Below are 23,672 nucleotides of genomic sequence, written 5' to 3'. Positions count from 1 at the left end.
ACGCTGCCTCAGCGTGATCTGATGAGCAGTGCCATGTCCGCACCCAGGATTCAAACTAATGAAACACTGGGCCGCCTGCAGCGGAGCGCGCGAACTCAACCACTCGGCCACGGGGCCAGCCCCGAACTAACTTTAATTTTAACGTAACTAGTATCAAACTACAAAATATCATCATGATAGTAATAATTCCAACAGCGACTTTTTTAGTGCTTCTGCTCGTTCCCGCACTATCCTTAGCTTTTCATGATTTCCCTGTTTAATCCTATGAAGTACACGCAGTTCTTATTGTTTTCACTTTAAGTGAGAGGCTTGAGGCTTCCTCTGTGGAGCTTCTTTTCTTAGAATTTAAATAACTTGTTCAAGGTTGCAGGCTAGGACATGGCAAACTCAGAGCTTGAGTCTTTATCTGATTGCCGTGCCCGCAGTCTTTACCACTGTGTAGTATTAATAACTCCTCAAATTTGGAATTCCAAAAGTTCATTTGCTGCTTAGTTTTTTAGAAGGTGGGTGCATTTTTACACTGACACAGTCTCACCAAGTTCACTTAATCTGTAAAGTCACTTAAATAATAGAATTTATGTCACATTTAAAGAAATTTTGTCTTAGAGACCAGAGTATTTATGTCCTTGTTTTTATGAGAAAATTCATTCTCTCTTGAGGAAGGAGAGCAGTGAAACTGGAAATGTTCTTTGGCCGCAGGTTTCACATGCTAGTCTCAGTCCTGTCATCATAACTCTAACCCATCCCTCCCCACCCCCAGGAACCTGGTTTGCCACTAGACTGAAGGGAGCCACATGACCATGTCCCGCCCCATACTGACAGCCTTTCCTACTTTATAAAGGCCACTCACCATGAGTGCCTGGCTTGTCATGGACTCATCCATGCATTAGTGCACCATTTCCTAGTTTAAGAACCTACTTGCCTTCTTTAACTACAGGTAACCTTTCTTTAGTGGGTTAGCTCAGACCTCCCTACAGTGAACTTTCAACCTAATTAAGGGGTCTACATTGGAATATCAACACATGACCGCAGGTTACTTCTTGTTTATAATTCTAAGTCGAGAACATCTAGCCCTTCTAGAGTGATTTCTAGGTTGACCAAATTCATTTTGATCCTTAGATGGGAGATTAGATTTTGGAAGAATGTGTTCAATGCACAGACCACAGTTAACATGCTCTAATGATAGTTTACCTGTTCCACAGTGGTTCTCAGCATACATCACTTAGCTGTGCATTGGATTATTCTGGAATGCCTTCAGGAATTTCAAGACTTCATGGAGATATTTTTAACAGGAATATGTTCATTTGAATAGAGCTCAAAGTCAATGCAACCTGTTTCTTCCGGTTGTGTGAACTATTTTAACATATTTGATAAATTGCACCTTCTACTATATATGGCATTTTTCATAAGCAGTTTGACTGTCAGAAATCGTGTAATGGGTAACAGACACTCCGGTTACAGGAGAGACAGGTAGAAAGATGGAAAAGCTTAAAACATAAAGATAGTGTGTTTTCTGTTTTGATAGGGAGCTACCTTTTGGCTTCATGTTCTTAAAACTGTAATTTTTCTCCTCTCCCTCAGAAAAATAAGCAAATGTTAATCCTTTGCCTTGATTATCCTATTGTTGATTTATTTATAGGTAGTCAAATAAATTCATAAATCAAAGTGCAGCATAGTGATTTAACTGAGCATTTTGTCATGAATTCTCATTCCTCTGTGTTTTGGGAAGTTTGTTTTGTAAGTGATTTTATATCTCTTGCATGATCAGAATTCTGCAACTGAAATAAGTAGACTTTAGCATAAAAGGTTTTTTTCTGTGCTGTTGGTCAAGCACCTCCTGGGGGCATGCCAACGATGAATGGAGCTCACAAATATAGTTGGGTTTTCTCATCCCCTCTGCTGATCAGTATAATTCAGTCCCATAAATGTTTATGGAGGAAGGCCCTACTACGCACAAGCCATGTGATGAGCTGTTTAATAAATATTTGCAGAGTAGCAAGTAAGAGCCGTGCAATAGCATAACCTAACATTCTACACAGCTTACATGCCAGCAAGTTTGAAGGGTGGAAAATGGGAACTACTGAGCTTTTCAGCTGATCACAATCAAATCAGAACACATCAAAACAGCTGGTGTTCTGTGAGTCAGAATCAATCAACGGGTTTTGAATCACCTCATACTTATTTCTCTTTACAGTTTTGCAGAAGAAATTTAAACCAGCATATGTCTTTCCTATTTGGTTGAATCTCTGCTTTGAGCTGCTTTGCTTTCATATTCTAATACCAGTGAATGAAACTGACTGTAATATAAGAGAAAAAAAATAAAGGCCAGCATTAAAATGATTTTTTAAATGATACTGCTCCATTTGGGTTAAATAAACCATATGTTCAAATAGAATGCCCTAGAAGAAGTACGAAATTTTAGGGTTGTGTTCTGGAATGAGGATGATTCAGCATCAGCAGTATTTATATAATTTACAAATATGACAAGAGTTACTGTAAACTTCTAAGTTTATAATTATTATTTTAATGATTATACAAATAATGATGTCTTGGGAAAGTCAATATTAAGTTAGTAAATGAAAGTTAAAAGTTGGTATGTGTTTTGGTTTCTGACACCGGCTCTTCTCTTTGTTCTGATAGGTCCCTATCACACCATTCTTTGGAGAAGGTTCTTTAGCAGTGGTGACCACTCCCAGGCGAACACTCTACAAACTATTATCTCTGGACTCCCAGGTGACACCCTGCCGGAGGCAAGAGCCACTAAGCCAACTGGAACTGTGCCTTTTCTCTTGTCAAGGTTTTTTTCTTACACAGGAAAAAGAAAGAAAAAAAAAAAGATGAAGTTGGGCAAAGTGGAGTTCTGCCATTTTCTGCAGCTAATAGCTCTTTTCCTGTGTTTTTCTGGGATGAGTCAAGCAGAACTCTCAAGGTCCAGATCAAAGCCCTACTTCCAATCAGGGAGGTCTCGGACCAAGCGCAGCTGGGTGTGGAATCAGTTCTTTGTGCTGGAGGAATACATGGGTTCAGACCCGCTCTATGTAGGAAAGGTAGGGCATTTGGCCTTTTGAAGTCACAAATGATTGTTGTTAATGTCTACAGTTGGATGGAGAGTGGCTAAGTTTTGCTTTGGGGATGGAAAACACAAAACTGTTACTCCTATGGAATAGCTTGTGAAGTTTTTGGCATTAGCCACTCTGAAATTGTAATCTTGGTATTTATTATCCGTACAGTGAAAGCATAACTTAGTGATGTAACATTCTTAGAAACAGATGAGGGTTCCACAGATGCCTAGACTGCCATGTCACAGCAGTAAAACTGTTATTTCCAAAAATGGAGCAAGAATATTCACTAAGAAATAAAGAGTAGTGGCTTCTTATACCTAGTTGACTTTTTAGCTTTTTTTGGGGGGGTGGTACTATGTAAATGATTTCCTTACTAACTTTATGCTTATATTTCCTTCCGTGATACTTGCAGTTTAAAAACTGCAAAGTGAAGTTATTAAGCCTGTTGTTTCTAAATTATGAGCAACTTAAACCCACTTTTCTTAGTGGTGGTCTTGTTTTGATGGATTTTTTTTTCTAATTTGCTTTTTGAAATTTCTTTTTGGTTAAAAATGAATGTGGACAGAGGTCAGTTGGAAGTGATATTAGACAGAAGGTGGGCAGTTGGTGGTGCATTTCTTTGGTGGCCAAGTGGCAGCCAAATTGAGCTTTTTCTCCACAGCTTCTTTTTTGTCTGAATATTTGGGCAGGTGATTTCCATTCCAGTGCCTTTTGAACTGAAGGGCACTTCAAGAGAGTATGGCTTTCCCCCTTCCATCCTCATAGCATGTTCCCAGTCCCTAGTCTACTGCAGGTTCCATTATTTTCATTTTGTGCAGATTTCCTGAATTTCTCAATTTTGGTGTTGAGTGCTGGGGAAGGTTTTCTACATAGAGTGCATTGGCGAGCAATCTGTACATCTGCATTTCTCCTCTTCGCTTTGTCAGTATTTTGTGTCTTTTCCTGATAAAACGAAGCAAGACATACTGATGAATTTATCTGTGAGTGAATTTTCAACTTTGAATGATGAAGGAAGAATATTTGCTATTTATTCCGTGGGTCAAGTTTTTATTTGAATGCACCTTAAGTAAGGGTGAAAAATATATTTTTGTTGATGGCTATCTACATAAATCAAGGTAATCTTTATTATATTTATTATTATTTTACTTTAATGCCTCTATATTTTACAAATACTGACCAACATGCATTGTAAACAAAAGGATTTGAATAAGTTTAAGCTTTCCAGGGATGTGGACTAGGGTTTTCCTTTTAGCACAGCTATAGAAGTTTTCTGCCGTAAACAAAGGATATGTAAGTACACGAGTGTTTTGTGTGAATATATTTATTTTTCATAGCCATTCTGCTTTGATCAATAGCATCATCATATGTACTGTATGTGTGGTAAATTTCTCTCATTTTTTTTCTTGTAAAGAAGAGCAATAACCATTCTGCAATTTTATTGACTAAGATGCTAGCTCTTAATTTTTAATGAACATGTAACAAATTCATCAAACTTATTTCAATGGACAGGTCTATAATATTCCAGTAATTCATAAAGAATCAGTAGTTATTAGGCAGAATCATGCTTTTTGCAAGAATGTAAAATTTTCTAAAGACAATTAAAATATTTCCCGTAATTTGGTTTTAAATGGAGTTACCTGGGTGAAGTTTACATGTTGAAATAAACATAATTTAAAATTTTAAAAACGTCTTATTTTAAATTTTGTAATCATCACATAATAATTCAGAATGCTTAAAATCCAAATAATCCTTAAGAGGAATTTAAAATTATGATACATGTGCCTAAAGTTACTTAAATTCTGAGTGCATATAAAGCTACTGGACACTGCTGTTGTTATTTTTCTAAAAGAAATTGTGTGGTTCCTTGATTAGGTAACAAGAAATATTCTGTGCTTCCCTTTCAATTAATCAGAGACAATCGCTTTGCAGATTTTATGTGACCGGAAACGTTTGTTTCTCTCTTGTGTGCCGTATATTGGGAGTTCAATACTGCCGTTCACAGTAAAATGTTCAGAATGGAAATGGATTAAAAAGGAAAACTCCTTAACTGACTAAAATGCAGAAAAATGGGAGTAAAATAATTTGAGATGGCGAGAGAATATATAGACAAGAGAGACAAATGAAAAACCTTAAAAGAGCAATTTATATTTGCTTGAGAAAGGTGGCAGAGATCTTGGAGTACTTTAGATTGTATAGAGGGGATGATGAAATGATTCTTTTTAGGCTGATGGTCTGAATAAGCAGAGGTGTAAGAATACCTTTGATCTCAGTATATTTTTCATCACTTGTATATGAAGAATAAATGTATTTTCCTTTTTTTGTTTTTTAAGTTGAAGGAGGTAATGGCTATGACCAGTTTTTACAGTACAGAGAGAGTGAAAACAACTGTAAGTGAAGCTGTAGGAGAATGGATAGGCAGATAATCATGGGAAGAAAAGAAGGAACCTAATCGTAATCTCTCACAAACACATATTTTAACCTGTACTAGTTAGATGGCCATACTCAGTCTTCCTGACAAAGTCTAGCTATTTAGGTAAATTTAGGAATGTGTAAATGATGACTTTGATAAACTTGATAGCTTAATTTGATCACATAATGGATAAGTACAGTGTGTGTCCAATTGGCTTCAGTTTTATTATTGACTACCACTGCCTACGAGTTGTATAACTTTGGTTAAGTTGCCTAATATTACTGAATTTGAGCTTCCTCTTCTCTGAAATGGGAGTAATGATATCAACAGTTCAAGTCTCTTACTGAGAATAAATGAGATCAAAATATTTGGAACATACCTTAGATTAATCTAAACATTATTATGTTTATCTACTTCACTCCATGTTATAAATTAACTGAGTTATGGGTAATCTGTTGTGTTATGTGTCCAATGTTATATTTGCGATCCTTCACATAAAAGCAGATGTTATTTTACGTCCTAAATAGTACTTAAATTTATGGCAGTTAATTAGAGGAATGGTTTGTGTTGGATGTGTTTAGAAATACATCATGTCTTTATATTTGTATATGATTAGACTATGGCAAAAATATGGCTAGTGGGTAGATGAGTCTATCCTTAAACAGACGGACTTAAAATGTCAGAGATGTCTGTAATTTTTTTTGACCTTTGAATTTGGAGACCATGTTAATGACTGGTAACCAACAAGATCAGTTAAATGACTGTACAGTAAATAAAATTTGGTCATTAAGACATTTGGGATAATGAGATCACAAGAGGGCTCATGACCGTATTATTTTAGCCAATTTACAGGTTTATTTAACATAATAACTCAAGACCAAAGTAGAACAATCTACTGAAGAAGGCAGGAGTGCTTCTAGAACTCTCACCAAGAGACCCTCAGGGCACAGGCTTCTGGGCCGTGAATCTGACCTTTATCATTAGCATACCACCATTTTCCTGTGATACGAGTTGATAACTGCTGACTCTAAATGTATAGAATTAAGGAAAGAGTCCTTAGACATTTCTCTGATGGAGTTCTTTTTTTCTTGAGGGATAATTGACTTAACACCATATTAGTTTCAGGTGTACTACCTAATTATTCAATAATTGTATATTTTGCAAAATGATCACCACAGTATGTCTAATTAACGTCTGTCACCATACATAGTTACATAGTTTTTCTTGTGAGGAGAACTTTTAATATCTACTCTCTTAGCAACTTCCAAATATGCAACACAGTGTTGTTAACTACAGTTACTGTGACATATGGAGTTCTGTTTTAAAGAATAATAGTGAGGCCTTTCCCTCAGAGTAGTTCTTCATTACCGTCTTGCATGTTTTCTTGTCCTTTTACAGGGAGAATGAAGTGGAGTGTCTTTTCTTTTCTCCCTGTGACTTTATATCACCCTGAACTGGCTGTTTGAAGTATGTAGGAAGTAGCAGTTTCCAGCCTTCTCATTGCATCACACTGCACTTTTCTGGTCCAGTCATTTCCTCACCTTGGCATTTCTCACTTAATGTCCCCTAACCACCTGACACAAAAAATTTGTCTGCAAAACCACCCAGCCTGTGTTCCAGGTATTAAGTGTTTTTCATCTCTGCTCACCGTAATGGGCTGCTGGCCGATTGCTGCGCTCTAGGCCATTACTTTCACTGAAATGTGTGCTTCGTGCCTCTTCCACCGTCCGCTTCCAGAGCTGTTAACATCATCACTCTTGCCTTTTCTGCTACTCCCTTTTCTTCCCTACTCATTCACAAGAATTTATACCTATTACCTCAGTCAAAATCAAATACATCGAAATGCAGTGTGGGATTCACTCTGCTTTAAATTTCAGCTTGCTCCAAAGTGTTGATGAGCATTTCCAATGCTTTTAGTTATACCTCAGCAGTCTCTCACCAAGAGATTCTCTCTCCTGATATCGAAAGCTACTACCTTCAGTGTTCCAGAAAAGAAATTTTCATCTTGAAAAGAGGTTGTGTTCAAAATAGAGCTACAAATGAGATTCCTTAACTGAGCAAATTTGTATTAGATACACAAAAAGAGTGAATCCCAAATATTAATTACTTAGGGAAGAGCATATTCATCATAGTAAAATTTACATTTTATAGATTTCTGAGGGAAAAAAGCATCCTCTAAATATGTAGATTGCCTAAAGTTGGTTCCAATCTTAGGAGAAAGCAAATACTTCCCATTGTTTGTTGTCCCATTGTATGTATAGAAAACCCGTTTTCATAACATCTTTGTAACCAGCGTGAATTGAAGACCATTGTTCTTATCTACTTGTTATTTTGCTGATAGAAGTGTAGAACTCCTGGTGTCTTCAAAAGGAATTTGGACATGAATCAGCTCTGCGGGATGCAAATAAGTTCAGATTTTTCGAAGTACTTTCTGGCAGTTACTTTTAGTTCTTATAATACTCCAGTGTAGCTATAAATATTAAATGTATTTTCTCTACATAAAATCAACAATTCAAAGTTTTTTTCTTTAAACCATGATGAAAATAAAATGTCATATTTTGCCACTAAAATGCAGAAACTTACCGTTAATTCAGTTGAATATTGCTCATTTTCTCTTCAAAGTTATCTTAGGTTAGAAATGAAGGTTATAATTACCAAAGGCTCTATCAGCTAAACATACACAGCTAAAAGTTGGAGGAGAAGGGACCTACAGTTACAAACCTAATTATAGTCAACTATGTAGTCTAGATTGGCTCTAAATTTTCTGATTGTCTCTGTTGATCACAATCATTTAAAAATGCTGCCTTCTGGAACATATATTTGTGTTTATACATGCTTTGCTTGCCACCCATTTGGTGATAGAAGAAGCAAAAACTAAAACAAATAAAATTCAGTCTAGTTGTTTTTACATTGTATTTGTGTTGCGTTTTTAAGTGCAGAAGACAGGAGATACACTAAATGATGATATTGGGCCTTTCTACAGTAAGTGCACTGTAACTGTTCGACGAGCTTTATGTGCAGTGGTCATTGATACAGAGTCACACAATCTGCAGCAGTCTCTAACTCACCCGGATAAATGACAGAATTAGATCAATAGCGGGACAGTCACCAAGCTTTTGCTGGTTTAAGCATATACAGGAAAGTACTACATTGGGAGAAATTTCATCCTAATCATCTTGCATGATTCATATTGATTATTTATCATGGTGGTTGTGATCACTGGAGAGAAGCAGTAGTGTGTATAAAAATGTTTAACATTACAGCCCCCAAATTCTCGTTGGCATACTATTAAGCGTATCCTTTTGAATTCTCTTTCTTCCTCCTTCCATTTCCTTTCTTGTTCAAATGCTCATCACTCTGTGATAGCTATTATGCTAGATAGAAGAGTTAAAAGAGTAAACACTTCTCCTTCATAAAATTCACAGTCTGGATGATAAGCCAAGCAGGTAACCAGATGGCAATGGAAAGCAGTAAATTCTACAGCTTATCTACAGATGTGGGTAAGACAGAGGAACTAATTCATGGATCTTTGAACAAACACTTGCATGAGGATACCTGGTATGCCTCTGTGATTTCATAATCCTTTTATACAACCTTCAAATCAAAACAAAAAAAATTATCTTCTTAGAAAGTAGGACAGAGTCTTCTAATTCTATTGGGGAAGCTTTATATAGTGGAAACGTCAGTAAGCAGAAACCCAAGGTTATGCTAACAAGTTTCTTGTTATTTTAAGCAACGCTTTAAAACATAATAAATATCTATCTGCTCCTCTGTGAAATGGAGATCAAATAGGTAAAATTTTAAGGCTTCTTATTTTGAAATAATTTTAGACTTACAAATAAGTTGCAAAGTACCACTTCGAAACCCAGCTTCTCCAAATATCAGTATCTTCCGTGACCACCTGTTATTTAAACTAGGAAATTAACACTGGTATAATACCGTTTACTAATCAACAGATTGTATTCAAATTTTTCCAATTGTTACAATAAAGTATTTTTCTAGTAGGAGCCAATCCAGTATCATTTCTTGCATTTGCCTTGTCTCCTTAGTCTTTCCAGCCTGGAAAGACTCAGTTCCTCAGTCTTTGATTGTTGTTCTTGACCAGTAATTTGCTAACATATCTCATTATCTGGGTTAGTGCCATGTTTCTTCCTAATGCATGCATTTCAGATGATGTAGTTATGGCAAGAATATCACAGAAGTGATCTTGTGTCCTTCTCACTGCATCTTGTAATGAGGTACAGGACGTTTTATAACATTCTTAGTGATGTTGACTTTCATCACTTGTTTAAGTTGGTGTCAGCCAGGTTCCTCTGCTGAAAAAACATATCTCAAAGTTTCAAAATCTTGAAGGAAGTATAAAATTTTCTAAGCTGTCATAAGGGATTGGAATAAATATTATCACTGATTTGAGGGGGATGCATTAGATGATTCTTTAAGGTCCACTGTCCATTTTTACGGAGTGGATCCATCTGAAGAGTGGGTCTTATTTAAATCTATAATACTATTGGTAGTGTCCATAATTTTATGTAGTAATTGATCTTGTTTCTCAAAAGCACATCCATTTAGAATGTCTCAGGGAAATTGATTTTGTTTTGTTCTTTTGAACCATGCAATATATTCTCTATAGTCCGGGATTCCAAGATATCTACTGATCTAGAATTGAAACAAGAGCTTTCTTCCTCATCGCTTACAAAATATAAAGAGCTGTTTTACATTGTAAGGTGTGTCACAAATATTTAACCCTCATAATTAAAAATAAAACATTGTTTTAGAAAATAATAGATACTTAGAGGTCACTAAGATAAAAGAAGTAGCTCAAGGGAATGCAATCTAATGTCTAATATTTTAACATTCACAAGAGAGTTGAAATCTAAACAGTGAAAAGAATTATTTAATGTTTGAAAAGATTTAATAATGATACTTCCTCCTAATGATTCTTTTTAGAGCCTGTAAGATTTCTGTTTCGTAGTCAATACTGATTAAATCTTCAGAAAAGCCTTGTGAGTTAGAAAGGAAGTGTTCTTATATTAGAGATGAGGTAATAGATGCATTTGGAAGTAAAATAAGTAGAGTAAGGGAACGATCGTTAGAGCTGTAATTTAGAAGAGTTAGAAAGCAAATCTGGATGCTTACATCAATTCTGGAAAGCAAAATTCTGGAAAAATGTTAAGATGCTTTATGTCTATGAAAATATTTTGTTTGCCTGCAAAGTATCAGGCTTAGTTGCATTATTGTCAAGCCCTTTTAACATATGTTTTTGAAACCTTTGCCTTAAATGGCATGTATTCGAGGAAGAATAGATACATTTACAGGGCTCTCAATAATTTCAAACTACTTCCTAAAATTTAACAAATCTTGAAACTGAATATAGTTAGAATAATAAGCAATGGTAATAATGGAGAGATTAAAGTGGTATTTAGCCAGGGAACAGAAATACTAGAATTGAATCCTAGAACAGAAATTTTCAGAATGGGGTGTGAAAAAATAACAAACTATTGAGAGTCTGGAAAGAAAATATTTAGGACTTTTATTCAAGTTAAACAAAAAATCTCATCCTATAAAAATTCCAGTTTTTGGTGTAGGAAATATACAATATACTTCAGTTTTAATCGATAAAAGTGTACTTGCAAACAAGTGGAATGACCATTAGCCCCTCTCAGAAGGGGTTATAAGAAAGATAAAGAACATTTGTAACTAGTCGGCCCTAGACTGCAATGCAGTACTTCAGTGAACTGATGTGGGCCCAAGGATCATGCCATAGGTTGGCCTGGACCAAGATAGGCTTAAAAGTCAGCTTAGCTTGCTTTTGCATCTCATAGCTTAACATTTCAATATAAGGGAAGGTCTGAACACGTTCCAGTAAATAACAGCTAAAGCAAAGGAAATGGCCAGGAAAATACTCATGTTGGACTCAACCAAGGAAGACCATCTCTTTAAGTCTTCTCGGGCTAAGAGCCTGGGAATTCTCTTCTGTCCTGTCACCATACAAACGAAAAAGATAGAGCCCAAAAGATATGGGAGAAAAAAACCGAGGCAGTATGGTGAGGCCATCTACATTTCAAGTTAAGCTAGAATCCTTGTCTTCTGTAAGATAAATGCAGAGGAGTGATTTCTCAAGATGGGGCTGTGTTACAGGAATGGTAATTACAAGAACCAAAATGATTAACATCATTCCAGCAAGTTTTGTGTGTAAACAGTGCACAATTATCTGATAAGAATGCTTCCCTTAGAATATTTACTTATCTTCTTAGTTAAAATGCTGACATGTTTTAAGGTATTTAACTGAAAACACACAATCAAGATTTGGACAACACATACATAATGCTCAACAGATGTGGGTTTGAAAGATTTGTGATAATCAGTAGTGAAATTAGTCAAACCGTGCTTAAATTAGATTCTTCTGATTTGTGAGTCATTTAAGTGTCCACATTGGAGCAGAATATGTGTGGAGAGTAAGAGATTACACATTCTGCACTTGGTTCTTTGAAATGCAGAAGAAGTAAGTATGCATTTTCTTTTTCATAACATATCTGAGAAACTCAGTTCTGTATCTCACATCCACTCTATCCCTGAGACTGTTTATATAATTTTCTCAACTGAATCATAACAGAGCTGAATTTAGGTGGCTAACTAATTTTGCTTATTCAGGAGAAGCAGATATTGAACTAGTCATTGGGATTCAATGTAATTATATCTAAGAAAAGTGATGCCATCAACAGTGAAAAATGATTGCAAAAGAAGTAGATGAGATATGGCTATAGCACATAGTGAGAGCTTATTTGTAATGCTAAAATCCTACATGGAATATATAAGGAAAGACTGAGCCGTGTCTAAAATAAAAGTAACTTGAATTGTAGAGCAGACACACAACCTTGGAAGAGCCCTTTTTACAAAGATTGGTATCAAATGATGGGATAGTATTGTAAAGCTTGACATTGAAATTAAAATTACAAGGTTTATTGCAAAGGATAAGTTATCTTTTTGGTTGATCATTAAAACACCAGCAAATAGAGTTTTACCTACGGCACAGCTGTGTTCAGTGAATTCGGGAGAGCAGTTGTGGCGTGTAATGATCTGAGACAAGATGTTATTCTCATTGATTAGATCATTGGTTGGAAACGTGAGTACCATTGACAATGGAAAATATATACAAATGGGCGAGGATTCGGGGTTAAGGTCAGAGGATGCAGTGCATTTGGTTTCAGATCCACTTAAGATTTCACGGTAGAATTTATGATAAAAAACATAGGGAATTAATATTCAAATGATTAACATCTTGTAATATATATTTTTTTCAGTGCTCTTCTCATCACACTGTCTATGGTCTCTGACTTATGTTTAAATTTGATTTCTCTGTAAACACTGGGCGCACTTATAAAGTCTAGTTTTTCCCAGCACTTCATTTTTAACTTTCTACCCAGAGCTAAGGGATGTGTGGGAGAAATGGAAGCTTTAAGGAGGAGTTCAAGCTACTGCAGAGGCTTCAAGTGTTGCTCAGTAGCTCTTTTTAGTATTTTTCCAAGCAATGACCTCCCTTGGAATTTAGCAAAAAAATAAAGCATTTTATGTAATTTTGGGCACATGATGCACATGACATTTTTTTTCAAATTACATGTATGCTTAATATTGAAATCAAAATATTAATATAAAATATTTTCATCAAAAGGAAAAATAATATATTCTTGTTTTTATTTTAGTTTTTAATATTAGATGTGCTTGGGCCTTTCAAGCTCATTTAGTCTAGTGTCTTTCTGAGTTCAGGAATTCTTTGTACAATATCCCTGATGGGTGATCAGGCAGCCTCAGGTCTGTTTCTTAGTTGGGGCAGGAATTGTGGTGGAAACACACAGTTCAGAGTCACATGAGCTGGGTTTGAGTGCTGGCTCCACTACTTACGAGTGATGTGACTTCGAGCAAATAACTTTCTCATTTCATTCACTTACAAAACAGGAACAATGATACTAACCTCACAAGGCTGTTGTAAGCATCAAAAGAAAGATGCAGTGGCGTGAAAGCATATAATGAAGTGTAAAAGGGAAAGAGTGTATTTCCAAAAGTGAGAAAGCTTTGTGAGGAAAGAGCTCCCTCCACTCCACGCAGAGAGCCCGTTCGCACTCGACGGGTGGTGATTGAATGCAGGAGAGGCTCACGAAACTGTGAGGCCCTGAGTGGTGGGGTGCGAGGATGTTGAGCTTTAGGACAACTCTTATTTTTAAGATGTTGAAATACGTTTAGCTGTTAAAGTCTTTGAAGGCAGCTATTTTACACTCCTCCCACCCCCATTTAAAATACATACTTGGAAGGATTAAGTAGCTCTTCAACTCAAGTATTTCGTTTATGACGTGATTTCTGAACTATTCTCATACTTAGCTGAGCTGGTTTCTCGATGTCCTGAAATATGACGAATGGGATTAAAGCTCATAATTTATAACTGACTCTGTCAATTCAAAAAAATAAAAGCCAACATTTTTATTTCCCTTGATATGAATTCTGTCACAAATACAAACCATGATTGCGTTAGCTATTACTATTATTAACATTATCATGTCATGAGGAAAACAAATGTAAGAAAAACAATTAGCGTTTAAGACTAAATATATGTAATCATAAAATCGCTAGTGAATATGCTAAAAGGAAGCTATAATAAAATTCAATATTAACTAAGAAAGCTAAAATCAGTCTCTTCAAATGTTGTTTTCCTCAGGAAAATGTTAAATGAGGAGCTTAGTATCTCTTCTTCCATAGAAACTCTGCAAACAGCCTGCACGGGCTGCCAATATTTGCTTCCTCTTACCCTGCTCTTCAGGTGTCTCAGCATTCTCCTTTGGTTTTACAGGTTAAAACACCCTTTTTCCGTGAATTGTCTGCTCTCTCCTCCAGGCAGCGAGACAGCTATTGCACTGGTGATACCTTGCACAGCTATGGGGCCAGGACGCTGGATTTTCCACGTGTTGCTGAATCTCATGCATCCAACTGAGCACGATTTCCTCAAGACTGTCACTGAGAGTGTCTAAAGCAACGGCCATTTCCTGGAGCATTTCCAGGGGACAGTCTAGTCTACTGGAAAGATGTGGGGCCCAGGAGACAGGGAGGCCTGGACTTGACTGGTAGTCATCCCCCATGATGACCTGGGATCGTGGACCTTACCATCCCTGTAATTCCTATGACGGCCCTGGCCCTATTTTGAAATCTGCCATAAACCAAGCAGAAGGAAATAAAGAAAGGGAAAAGAGGTGGGGGAAGGAGATAGGTTATTTTGGAACTGCCTGGAATGTTCAATACAAACAAGAGGATAGTTGGTTTTCTTTTTTTATTGAGGTATAACTGACATACAACATATTAGTTTCAGGTATAAAACATGATGATTCAGTATTTTTATATATTGCAAAATGAGTACGATAATAAATCTAGTTAACAAGTCACCATACAGAGTTACAAATGTGTTTTTCCTGTGATGAGAACTTTTAAGATCTACTCACTTAACAACTTTCACATATGCAATCCAGTGTTACTAACTGTAGTCACCATGCTGTACACTACATCCCCAGGACTTATTTATTTTATAACTGGCAGTGTGTGCCTTTTGACCTCCGTCACTCATTTCACCCACTTCCTACCCTTGACTCTGGCAACCACCAATCTGTTTCTGTATCTATGAGCTTGTTTTTTGAGGGGAGTGGAGGGTAAGATTCCATGTATAAGTGAGATCATCTGGTATTTATCTTTTACTGTCTGACTAATTTCACTGAGCATAATGCCCTCAATTGCCATGCATGCTGTCACAAATGGCACGATTTTCTTTTTTATGGCTGAATAATATTCCACTGTATGTATATGTCTGTGTGTGTATACATATATATACATGCACCACATTTTCTTTCTCCATTCCATCGATGGATACTTAGGTTGTTTCCGTATCTTGGCAATTGTAAGTAATGCTGCAGAGGACATGAGGGTACGTACATCTTTTCAAGTTAGTGTTTTCGCTTTCTTTGAATAAATACCTTGAAGTGAAACAGCTAGGTCATATGGTAAATTTTTGAGGAACCTCCGTGCTGTTTTCCATAGTGGCTACACCAGTTTACATTCCCATTACAAGGGTTCCCTTTTCTACACATCCTCACCAACACTTGTTATTAATTTGTCTTTTTGATAATAGCCATTCTGATAGATGTGAGGTGACATCTTATTGTGGTTTTCATTTGCATTTCTCTGATAATTAGTGATGTCAAGTACCTTTTCATGTACTTATTGGCCATCTATATGTCTTCTTTGGAAAAATGGCTATTCAGATCTTCTGCCCATTTTTCAATCAGATTGTTATTTTTCCTTTTGCTGTTGAGTTCTTTATATATTTTGAATATTAATCCTTTATCAGATATATGATTTGCAAATACCTTCTCCCATTCAGAAGGTTGTCTTTTTATTTTGTTGATGAGTTCCTTTGCTGTGCAGAAGCTTTTCAGTTTGAAATAGTCCCACTTGTTTAATTTTGCTTTTGTTGCCTTTGCCTTTGGTTTCAGATCCAAAAATCATCTCCAAGGCCAATGCATGAAGCTTCCGCCTATGTTTTCTTCTGGGAGTTTTATAGTTTTGGGTCTTACATTCAATCTTTAATCTATTTTGAGTTAGTTTTTGTGTATGGTGTGAGATAGTAGTCCAGTTTCATTCACTCGCATGTGGCTGTCCAGTTTTCTCAGCACCATTTATTGAAGAGACCGTCATTTCCCCATTGTATATTCTTAGCTCCTTTGTCATAAATTAATTGGTCATATATGCGTGGGTTTATTTCTGGGCTCTCTATTCTGTTCTATTCATCTATGAGTCTGTTTTTACACCAATAACATACTATTTTGATTACTATAGCTCTGTAATACAGTTAGAAATCAGGAAGCTTGATGCCTCCTGCTTTATTCTTCTTTCTCAAGGTTGCTTTGGCTATTTGGGGTCTTTTGTGGTTCCGTACAAATTTTAGGATTGTTCTATTTCTGTGGAAAAAATGCATTGAAGTTTTGACAGGGGTTGCTTTGGGTAGTAGGGACATTTTAACAGTATTCTTCCAATCCATAAGCACAGAAGATCTTTGCATTTCTTTTCTTTTTTTTTTTTTGAGGAAGATTAGCCCTGAGCTAACATCTGCTGCCAATCTTCCTCTTTTTGCTGAGGAAGACGGGCCCTGAGCTAACATCCGTGCCTCTCTTCCTCTCCTTTATATGTGGGATGTCTACCACAGTGTGGCTTGATGAGCAGTGCCATGTCCACACCTGGGATCCAAACAGGTGAACCTCGGGCCACCAAAGTGGAACGCGCGAACTTAACCCCTGCGCCACCGGGCAGGCCCTCCATTTCTTTAGACTTCTTCAATTTCTTTCATTAATGTATTATAGTTTTCAGTGTACAAGCCTTTCACCTCCTTGATTAAATTTATTCCTAGGTATTTTATTCTTTTTGATTCAATTGGAAATGGGATTTTCTTAATTTTTCTTTCTGATAGTTCGCTATTTGTGTATAGAAAAGTAACAGATTTTTATATATTGATTTTGTATCCTACGGCTTCACTGAATTTGTTTATTCTAACAGTTTTTTGATGTAGTTTTTAAGGTTTTCTATATATAATATCATGTAATCTGCAAATAGTGACAGTTTCACTTCTTCCTTTCCAATTCTGGTGCCTTCCTCTTGCCTAGTTGCTCTGGCTAGGACTTCCAATACTACTTTGAATAAAAGTGGTGAGTGGGCGTCTTTGTCTTGTTCCTGCTCTTAGAGGAAAAGCTTTCAGCTTTTCACCATTGAGTATAGTGCTAGCTGTGGGCTTGTCATATATGGCCTTTATTATATTGAGGTATGTTCCCTGTATACCCACTGTGTTGAGAGTTTTTATCATAAAATAGGAGGTTAAATTTTGTCAAATGCTTTTTCTGCATCTATTGAGATGATCATGTGATTTTTATGCTTCATTTTAGTGTGGTGTATCACATTGATTGATTTGCAGATGTTGAACCATACTTGTATCCCTGTAATAAGTCTCACTTAATCAAGGTGTATGATCCTTTTAATGTATTGTTGAATTTGGTTTGCTAATATTTTGTTGAGGATATTTCTGCCTATGTTTATGGGGATATTGGCCTATAATTTTCTTTTGCGTCCTTGTTTGGTTTTGGTGTCAAGGTGATGCTGGCCTCATTAGATGAGTTTGGAAGTGCTCCCTCCTCTTCTTTTTTGGGAAGAATTTGAGAAGGATTAGTATTAATTCTTGTTTGAGTATTTGGTAGAATTTACCAATGAAGCCGACTGGTCCTGGACTTTGGTTTGTTTGGAAGTTTTTGATTAATGATTCCATCTCCTTGTTAGTAAACGGTCTAGTCAGATTTTCTAATTCATAATGATTCAGTCTTGGTAGGTATGTTTCTAGAAATTTAGCTGCTGCTGCCTTTTTTTTTTTTTTTTAAAGATTGGCATCTGAGCTAACAACTGTTGCCAGTCTTCCTTTTTTCTTTTTTTTTTTTTCCTGCTTTATCTTCCCAACCCCCCCCCGCCCCCCCCCCCCCCCCCCCCGTACATAGTTGAATATCTTAGTTGCAGGTCCTTCTAGTTGTGGGATGTGGGACTCCGCCTCAACGTGGCCTGACGAGCGGTGCCATGTCCTCGCCCAGGATCCGAACCCTGGGCCGCTGCAGCGGAGTGCGTGAACTTAACCACTCGGCCCCTAGCTGCTGCTTCTAATTTGTCTGATTTGTTGGTGTATAATTGTTCATAGTAGTCTCTTATGATCCTTTGTATTTCTGTGGTATCAGTTGTAATGTCTCTGCTTTCATTTCTGATTTTTATTTATTTGAATCCTCTCATTTTCTTGGTGAGTCTAGCTAAAGGTTTGTCAAATTTGTTCTCTTTTCGAAGAACCAGCTCTTAGTTTCATTGATCTTTTCTGTTGTCCTTTTAGTCTCTATTTCATTTATTTCCATTCTGATCATTGTTATTTCTTTCCTTCTGCTAACTGTGGGCTTTGTTTATTCTTCTTTTTCCAGTTCCTTGAGGTGTAGTTAGGTTGTTTACTTGAGATTGTTCTTGTTTCTTGATGTAGGCATTTATCGTTATGAAGTTCCCTCTTAGATCTTCTTTCGCTGCATCCCATAAGCTTTGGTATGTTGTATTTCCATTTCCATTTGTCTCAAGGCATTTTTTGATTTCTCTTTTGATTTCTTCTTTGATCTACTGGTTGTTCAGTATGATGTTGTTTAATCTCCACATATTCGTGATTTTTCCAGTTTTCTTCTTGTAGTTGATTTCTAGTTTTATACCGTTGTGGTCAGAAAAGATGCTTGATATGATTTCACTCTTCTTAAAGTTATTAAGACTTGGTTTGTGGCCTAACATATGATCCATCCTGGAGAATGTTCCATGTGCACTTGAGAAGAATATGTATTCTGTTGCTTTTCGATGGAATGTTCTGTATATATCTGTTAAGTCCATCTGGTCTAACGTGTTGATTGAGGTCAATGTTTCCTTTCTGATTTTCTATCTGGATGATCTATCTATTGATGTAAGTGGGGTATTAAAGTCCCCTACTATGGTTGCATTGTTGTCTATTTATCCCTTTAGGTCTGTTAATATTTTCTTTATATGTTTAGGTGCTCCTATGTTGGATATATAAATATTCACAAATGTTATATCCTCTTATTGTATTGACCCCTTTATCATTATGTAATACCCTCAGTTGGTTTTCTGATAAGAAACATGTAGAAGATAGAAGGAAACAGGGATTAGACTCAACAAGTACGGGCTTTAGAAAAGTAAGATGGAAGCTTTTTGTTTTGTTTTGTTTTCTCATAGGTAGTTGGAAATTATCCCGTAATTTGCAGGTTACATGATCATCTTTGGATATGTTACCTAATACACTGGTAATGAATTGATAGATTATGCCAGTGCCAATGTTGAGAGGGTGATTTGCTAGTTTTAAATCCTAACTCATAAATCGGGTTTATAAATCAAGGAGATTTGAGTGTGAATCTCAGCATTGCCACTTATTTGGAAATTACTCAGCTTCTGGCAGCTTAATCTCTGTAAAATGAGTTTAATAATATGCCTTATATTATTATTAATATTATGCCTTATATAATACGATTGTTAGAACTAAGGAAAACAGTATATGTAAAGTACTTCATGTTTGATACATAGAAAGCATTCCTTAAGGGTTAGCTGTTATTATTAATCATAACGATATATATTTTACTTTGCATTTAATCGCTACTTTCTATAATTGACTTGAGTCAGGTGTTTTCTCTTTAAAGCATATTTTTAAAAGAACCTATAGTCTGAGGAGAAAACAAGGATAAACCCAAGCAAGATTCATCACATTGGCGTACTTTGTAACCACAGACAAGTCCTTTAAGTTATCTTTCCTTGTTCTCTCATCTATCACAAAGAAAGGGTAATGCCAGATCTCCCTGGGTCACAAAGTTGGAATCAGGACCTCTGACAGATAGCATCTGTTAAAGTGCTTTGAAATGTACAAAGTATTAAACCTTAAATAAAAGTTATTTTTGATGGGAAGGGCAGTTACTAGTTATATTTATGAAGTATTAGTGTAGGAATAGAATTTGCAACACATACACTTTTTTGGGTAGTTCTTGATGAGTAATACTTGGACAGTCTCTTTTGGTAATTATTAATGAGTAATGCTTTGATCTATACCATAAAAACACTTCCAGGACTTGGCTGCTATTTTAAATTTTATATATTCAGGATCAAATCAGAATTAAAATTACATAGGACAGCTTTTCAATCCACACATTTCAAGAAAGAGCAGGACACACACACACAGACACACACATACACACACACACACGCGCACGCACGTTTTACTCTCAAATACTTTCCAAATCTAGAAAGCCAATGACATCTTTGAGAGTTTCCTAAGAGACAAGAGATTCCAGTGCCATTAGGATTTTACTGAAGAAAAGTGATGCTCAATGGAACCAGATAAATGGGATTGCTTGTTAATCTCTCAGTTAATTTTCTTTGTTTTTTCTAAGATCATATCTCAGGTCAGAACTTCATTTAGTCTGAAGTTTGGCTCAAACCTATTGCTAGGGTTTATCGATCCTATACTCTATTGAGTTCGAAATTGAGAAACTGGGTTTGATTAATTCATTTTAGTTCCAAAAATGGTAGCATTTAGACATCTCTAGCTTAAGTATTGAGAATTAATACTGTTTGTATAACATTTGTGGAGTAATGAAATTCTGATGTTTTGAGAGAAAAAAACTATTGAACATCTTGATATAATTTGAATATTTGTATAAACAGGTATTTTTTCCTTCATGTCTTTGGAAAGGTAAATAAAGAGAAACCAAACATTTTGCAATCCTGTTAGCCTTACTAACATACAGAAGGAGAGGCATAGAGAGTTCATATTGGGAAATATTGCTAAGCTTCTAGGAGTTGCCATTGCAAAGGGATCAGTTCAGATAGACAGGTGTTGTCGAGTGTAATTTAAATAAAAAGAGGGAAAAAGAAAGATAGAGGTTACTTTTCCCTTTTTTAAAAAAATAAATAAAATGAAAGGCAAGATGCTGAAATAAATTGCCAAAGGATATGTGATACAAAGGATGAGGGACTTCCTGAAATGCAATTCTACAATATAAAGCTGAAGAAATGCTTCTGTAGCTAAGATAAGCATTTCTTTATGTACAAAAATAAACATGTCAGTTGACTATATCTGAATGAAAGCCACATGAGTTTTAGGGCAAATTCTGTACATTTTAGCTTGAAAAGCCTCAAAGTTTCTAGATAAAAATGAATGCCCAAAAGCTCATAGGAGGCTTCTTCTGTGATCTCTGCAGTGAGGCTAGCCTATAGGTGAGAAGAAAAACTCTTCAGCCTGGAGCAAATTTACCCATTCAAATGACTAAATTTATGGTTTATCCATCCAAATAGAAGCATTTAGTTGAGCAGAGAGAATACATGTCCTGGTTTCACAAACACTCCACTAAAGATTGAGGCCATAACTGGGGTAATTTTCTTTCTCTTTTATCCCCTGCCATATATGAAGTGAGCATTCTAATGAAAATTCATACCCTGCTCCCACACACCACCGAAGTAGAAATTTTATTCAATTTAAAAAAGGTGTCTAAAAATATGGTACATGAGTATACCATAGTATATTAAAAAATAAATGTACATAACAATCCTACGAGTCCCCTTTGTTGGTTTTGTAACAATGTCTCCTTAGAGAAACTAAATTCTGTACTCATGTTTGTTTCAGCTTTGATCATATCTCATTGAGAGGTGTCATCAGCCATCTAGTGAATTTAATCTGTATTTTTCAGGGAGTCGATGACTCTTCCTTAGTGTTTACTTTATGCTGATCTACAACAAAATGCCAAGTATACCTAAGTCGCTATCATCACTATTTTTATCAAGAACTGGTGCTGGGCTGATTCAAATGCACATTATTCTGAACTCACACAGAATTATATGAACGGGTTGTGCTAAGTTACAAAACCAAAACAAGAAAAACTGCACAGAGAAAACTGGTTTATTTTTATTCCCAGGGATGCATGCTATCCTTCATTGTTTTCTACCATCAGAACTTGCACAAATGAGAGTGAACATCTCTATAAATTTTGTGCCCTATAGGTGTCTTACCCTTAGGAAGGCTCTTGCTCTCACAGAAACACAAGGGCAGGGTTAGCAGTTGCCTAAAACTGAGAGTGAGTTCACCCTTAAATTTTGTACCCTTAATTGCCTTGCTACTAATCCTGGTCTTTGGCAGAGAAGTCACTAAGAGGATTTTCCTCCCCAAATCTCTGATGCTAATTCAGCGGCACTGGTTTCAACTTGAGTCACATATGATCCTCACCAATACTTTTGGGAAGTCAGTAGAGCAATAAAATACAAATATGTAACTGCCCAAGATGATGATAGAATGGGAAGAATTGACAGCTTCTTTCCGTGTTTTAGAAGGAACATCTGCCAATCTTGAATTCAGTTCTCTCTCATGGCTACACCATTGTCATTTTATCAGAGAGTTGACACCAAATCCTCAGAAAGATTTGGTGGTTGTGCTTAGTGCTTTTACTTTGATTGGTCCTGTCAACCTTTCGTTATGTATTTTAGATGTGCTGAATTTTATGTCAACCAGTTAGTAGAAAATAAAAAATAATTGAGAAGAGAAACAGTGATTTAAATAAGAAAGCAGATTAACATTTAAATTTTTCTCTAAAATAGCATGAATATAATCTGACCATACCCATAAATATCATGCAAATATATGCAAATGTGCATACAATAACTATTTTTACCATAAGCATTTTATAGATTTGAATGTGGTTTCTTGGTACAAATTTAGAGCTATTTCTCTTGAGAAAAAATAGTTTTGTGTTTGCAAGTCAACCTTTTAGACATTTTAAAAGGCAATGTTATCAGAAAGCAGGAATACAAAACAGAATATGTGCAATTGAAACCCTTTTTACATTTACCTTCCCACATTGTCTCCTCTTTTCTCTGATCCTTCTTTTCCTTACCCTTCCTCTGCCACGTCTTATATCTGTCTGACACTTGAAAGGGATTGCTCCTATCTTAATAGGGCAAAGGACCCTGCTAACTACCATACTGGTTGATTTCTACTTGTAGGTAGAGTTAGAATTTAGGAGTGACAAAGGCTTTAAAGTGGAGCAAAATTTTCTGTTGGATGGCTGGTTACATTCAGTTGATTCTCATTATTTAAGCAAATACTGAATCATTGCTCATGTGGGGAATACAGGCGTAGGTTCTTGTGAGCCTCTGGTCACAACGTTTCTGTCAACTGATCACCACAGAACCTTGTTTTCTGTGTGTTTCTGTTTAAAGACACCTTATGTAAAATATGTAGTGTTGATCATTAACATCGAACTCACAGCCAAGAGCACTATAACTCGTGCCTTAGCTAAGCTTAACTAACACACATATTTTCTCTTCCCTAAGGCACATAATAGCCTTCTTGTGCCCAGAAACACAAGACTGCACTTCAGCACTACACTTGGGGGCCATTTTAAAAGGCAAAAGCACCAAGAAAGCAGCACAAAAATACAAAAATGTGGCACTAAATAGACTGCAAAACGGGCACTTGTTTACAGTATGGGAGTTGAAACAAGAAGGCAGAGTGATGCCATATTTAGCTGTAATTGGGAATGGGCAAACCAGGAGACTCAAATATT

The 23,672-nt window shown here is 36.2% G+C and overlaps 1 protein-coding gene across 1 annotated transcript in view; it reads left to right on the top strand.

The window, feature by feature from the left end:
- Positions 1-23,672, top strand: part of CDH7 (cadherin 7) — a 123,938-nt gene that overhangs the window by 8,821 nt on the left and 91,445 nt on the right. Inside the window, exon 2 of the mRNA XM_044774845.2 lies at positions 2,641-3,047. Within this exon, the coding sequence (XP_044630780.1) occupies positions 2,838-3,047 (210 nt within the window). The 5' untranslated portion in view covers positions 2,641-2,837. The remainder of the gene's footprint in view (positions 1-2,640; positions 3,048-23,672) is intronic.

The sequence above is a fragment of the Equus asinus genome, chromosome 7 (assembly GCF_041296235.1).
Source record: "Equus asinus isolate D_3611 breed Donkey chromosome 7, EquAss-T2T_v2, whole genome shotgun sequence".
NCBI lineage: Eukaryota > Metazoa > Chordata > Mammalia > Perissodactyla > Equidae > Equus > Equus asinus.
This window is presented reverse-complemented; position numbering and strand designations above follow the sequence as displayed.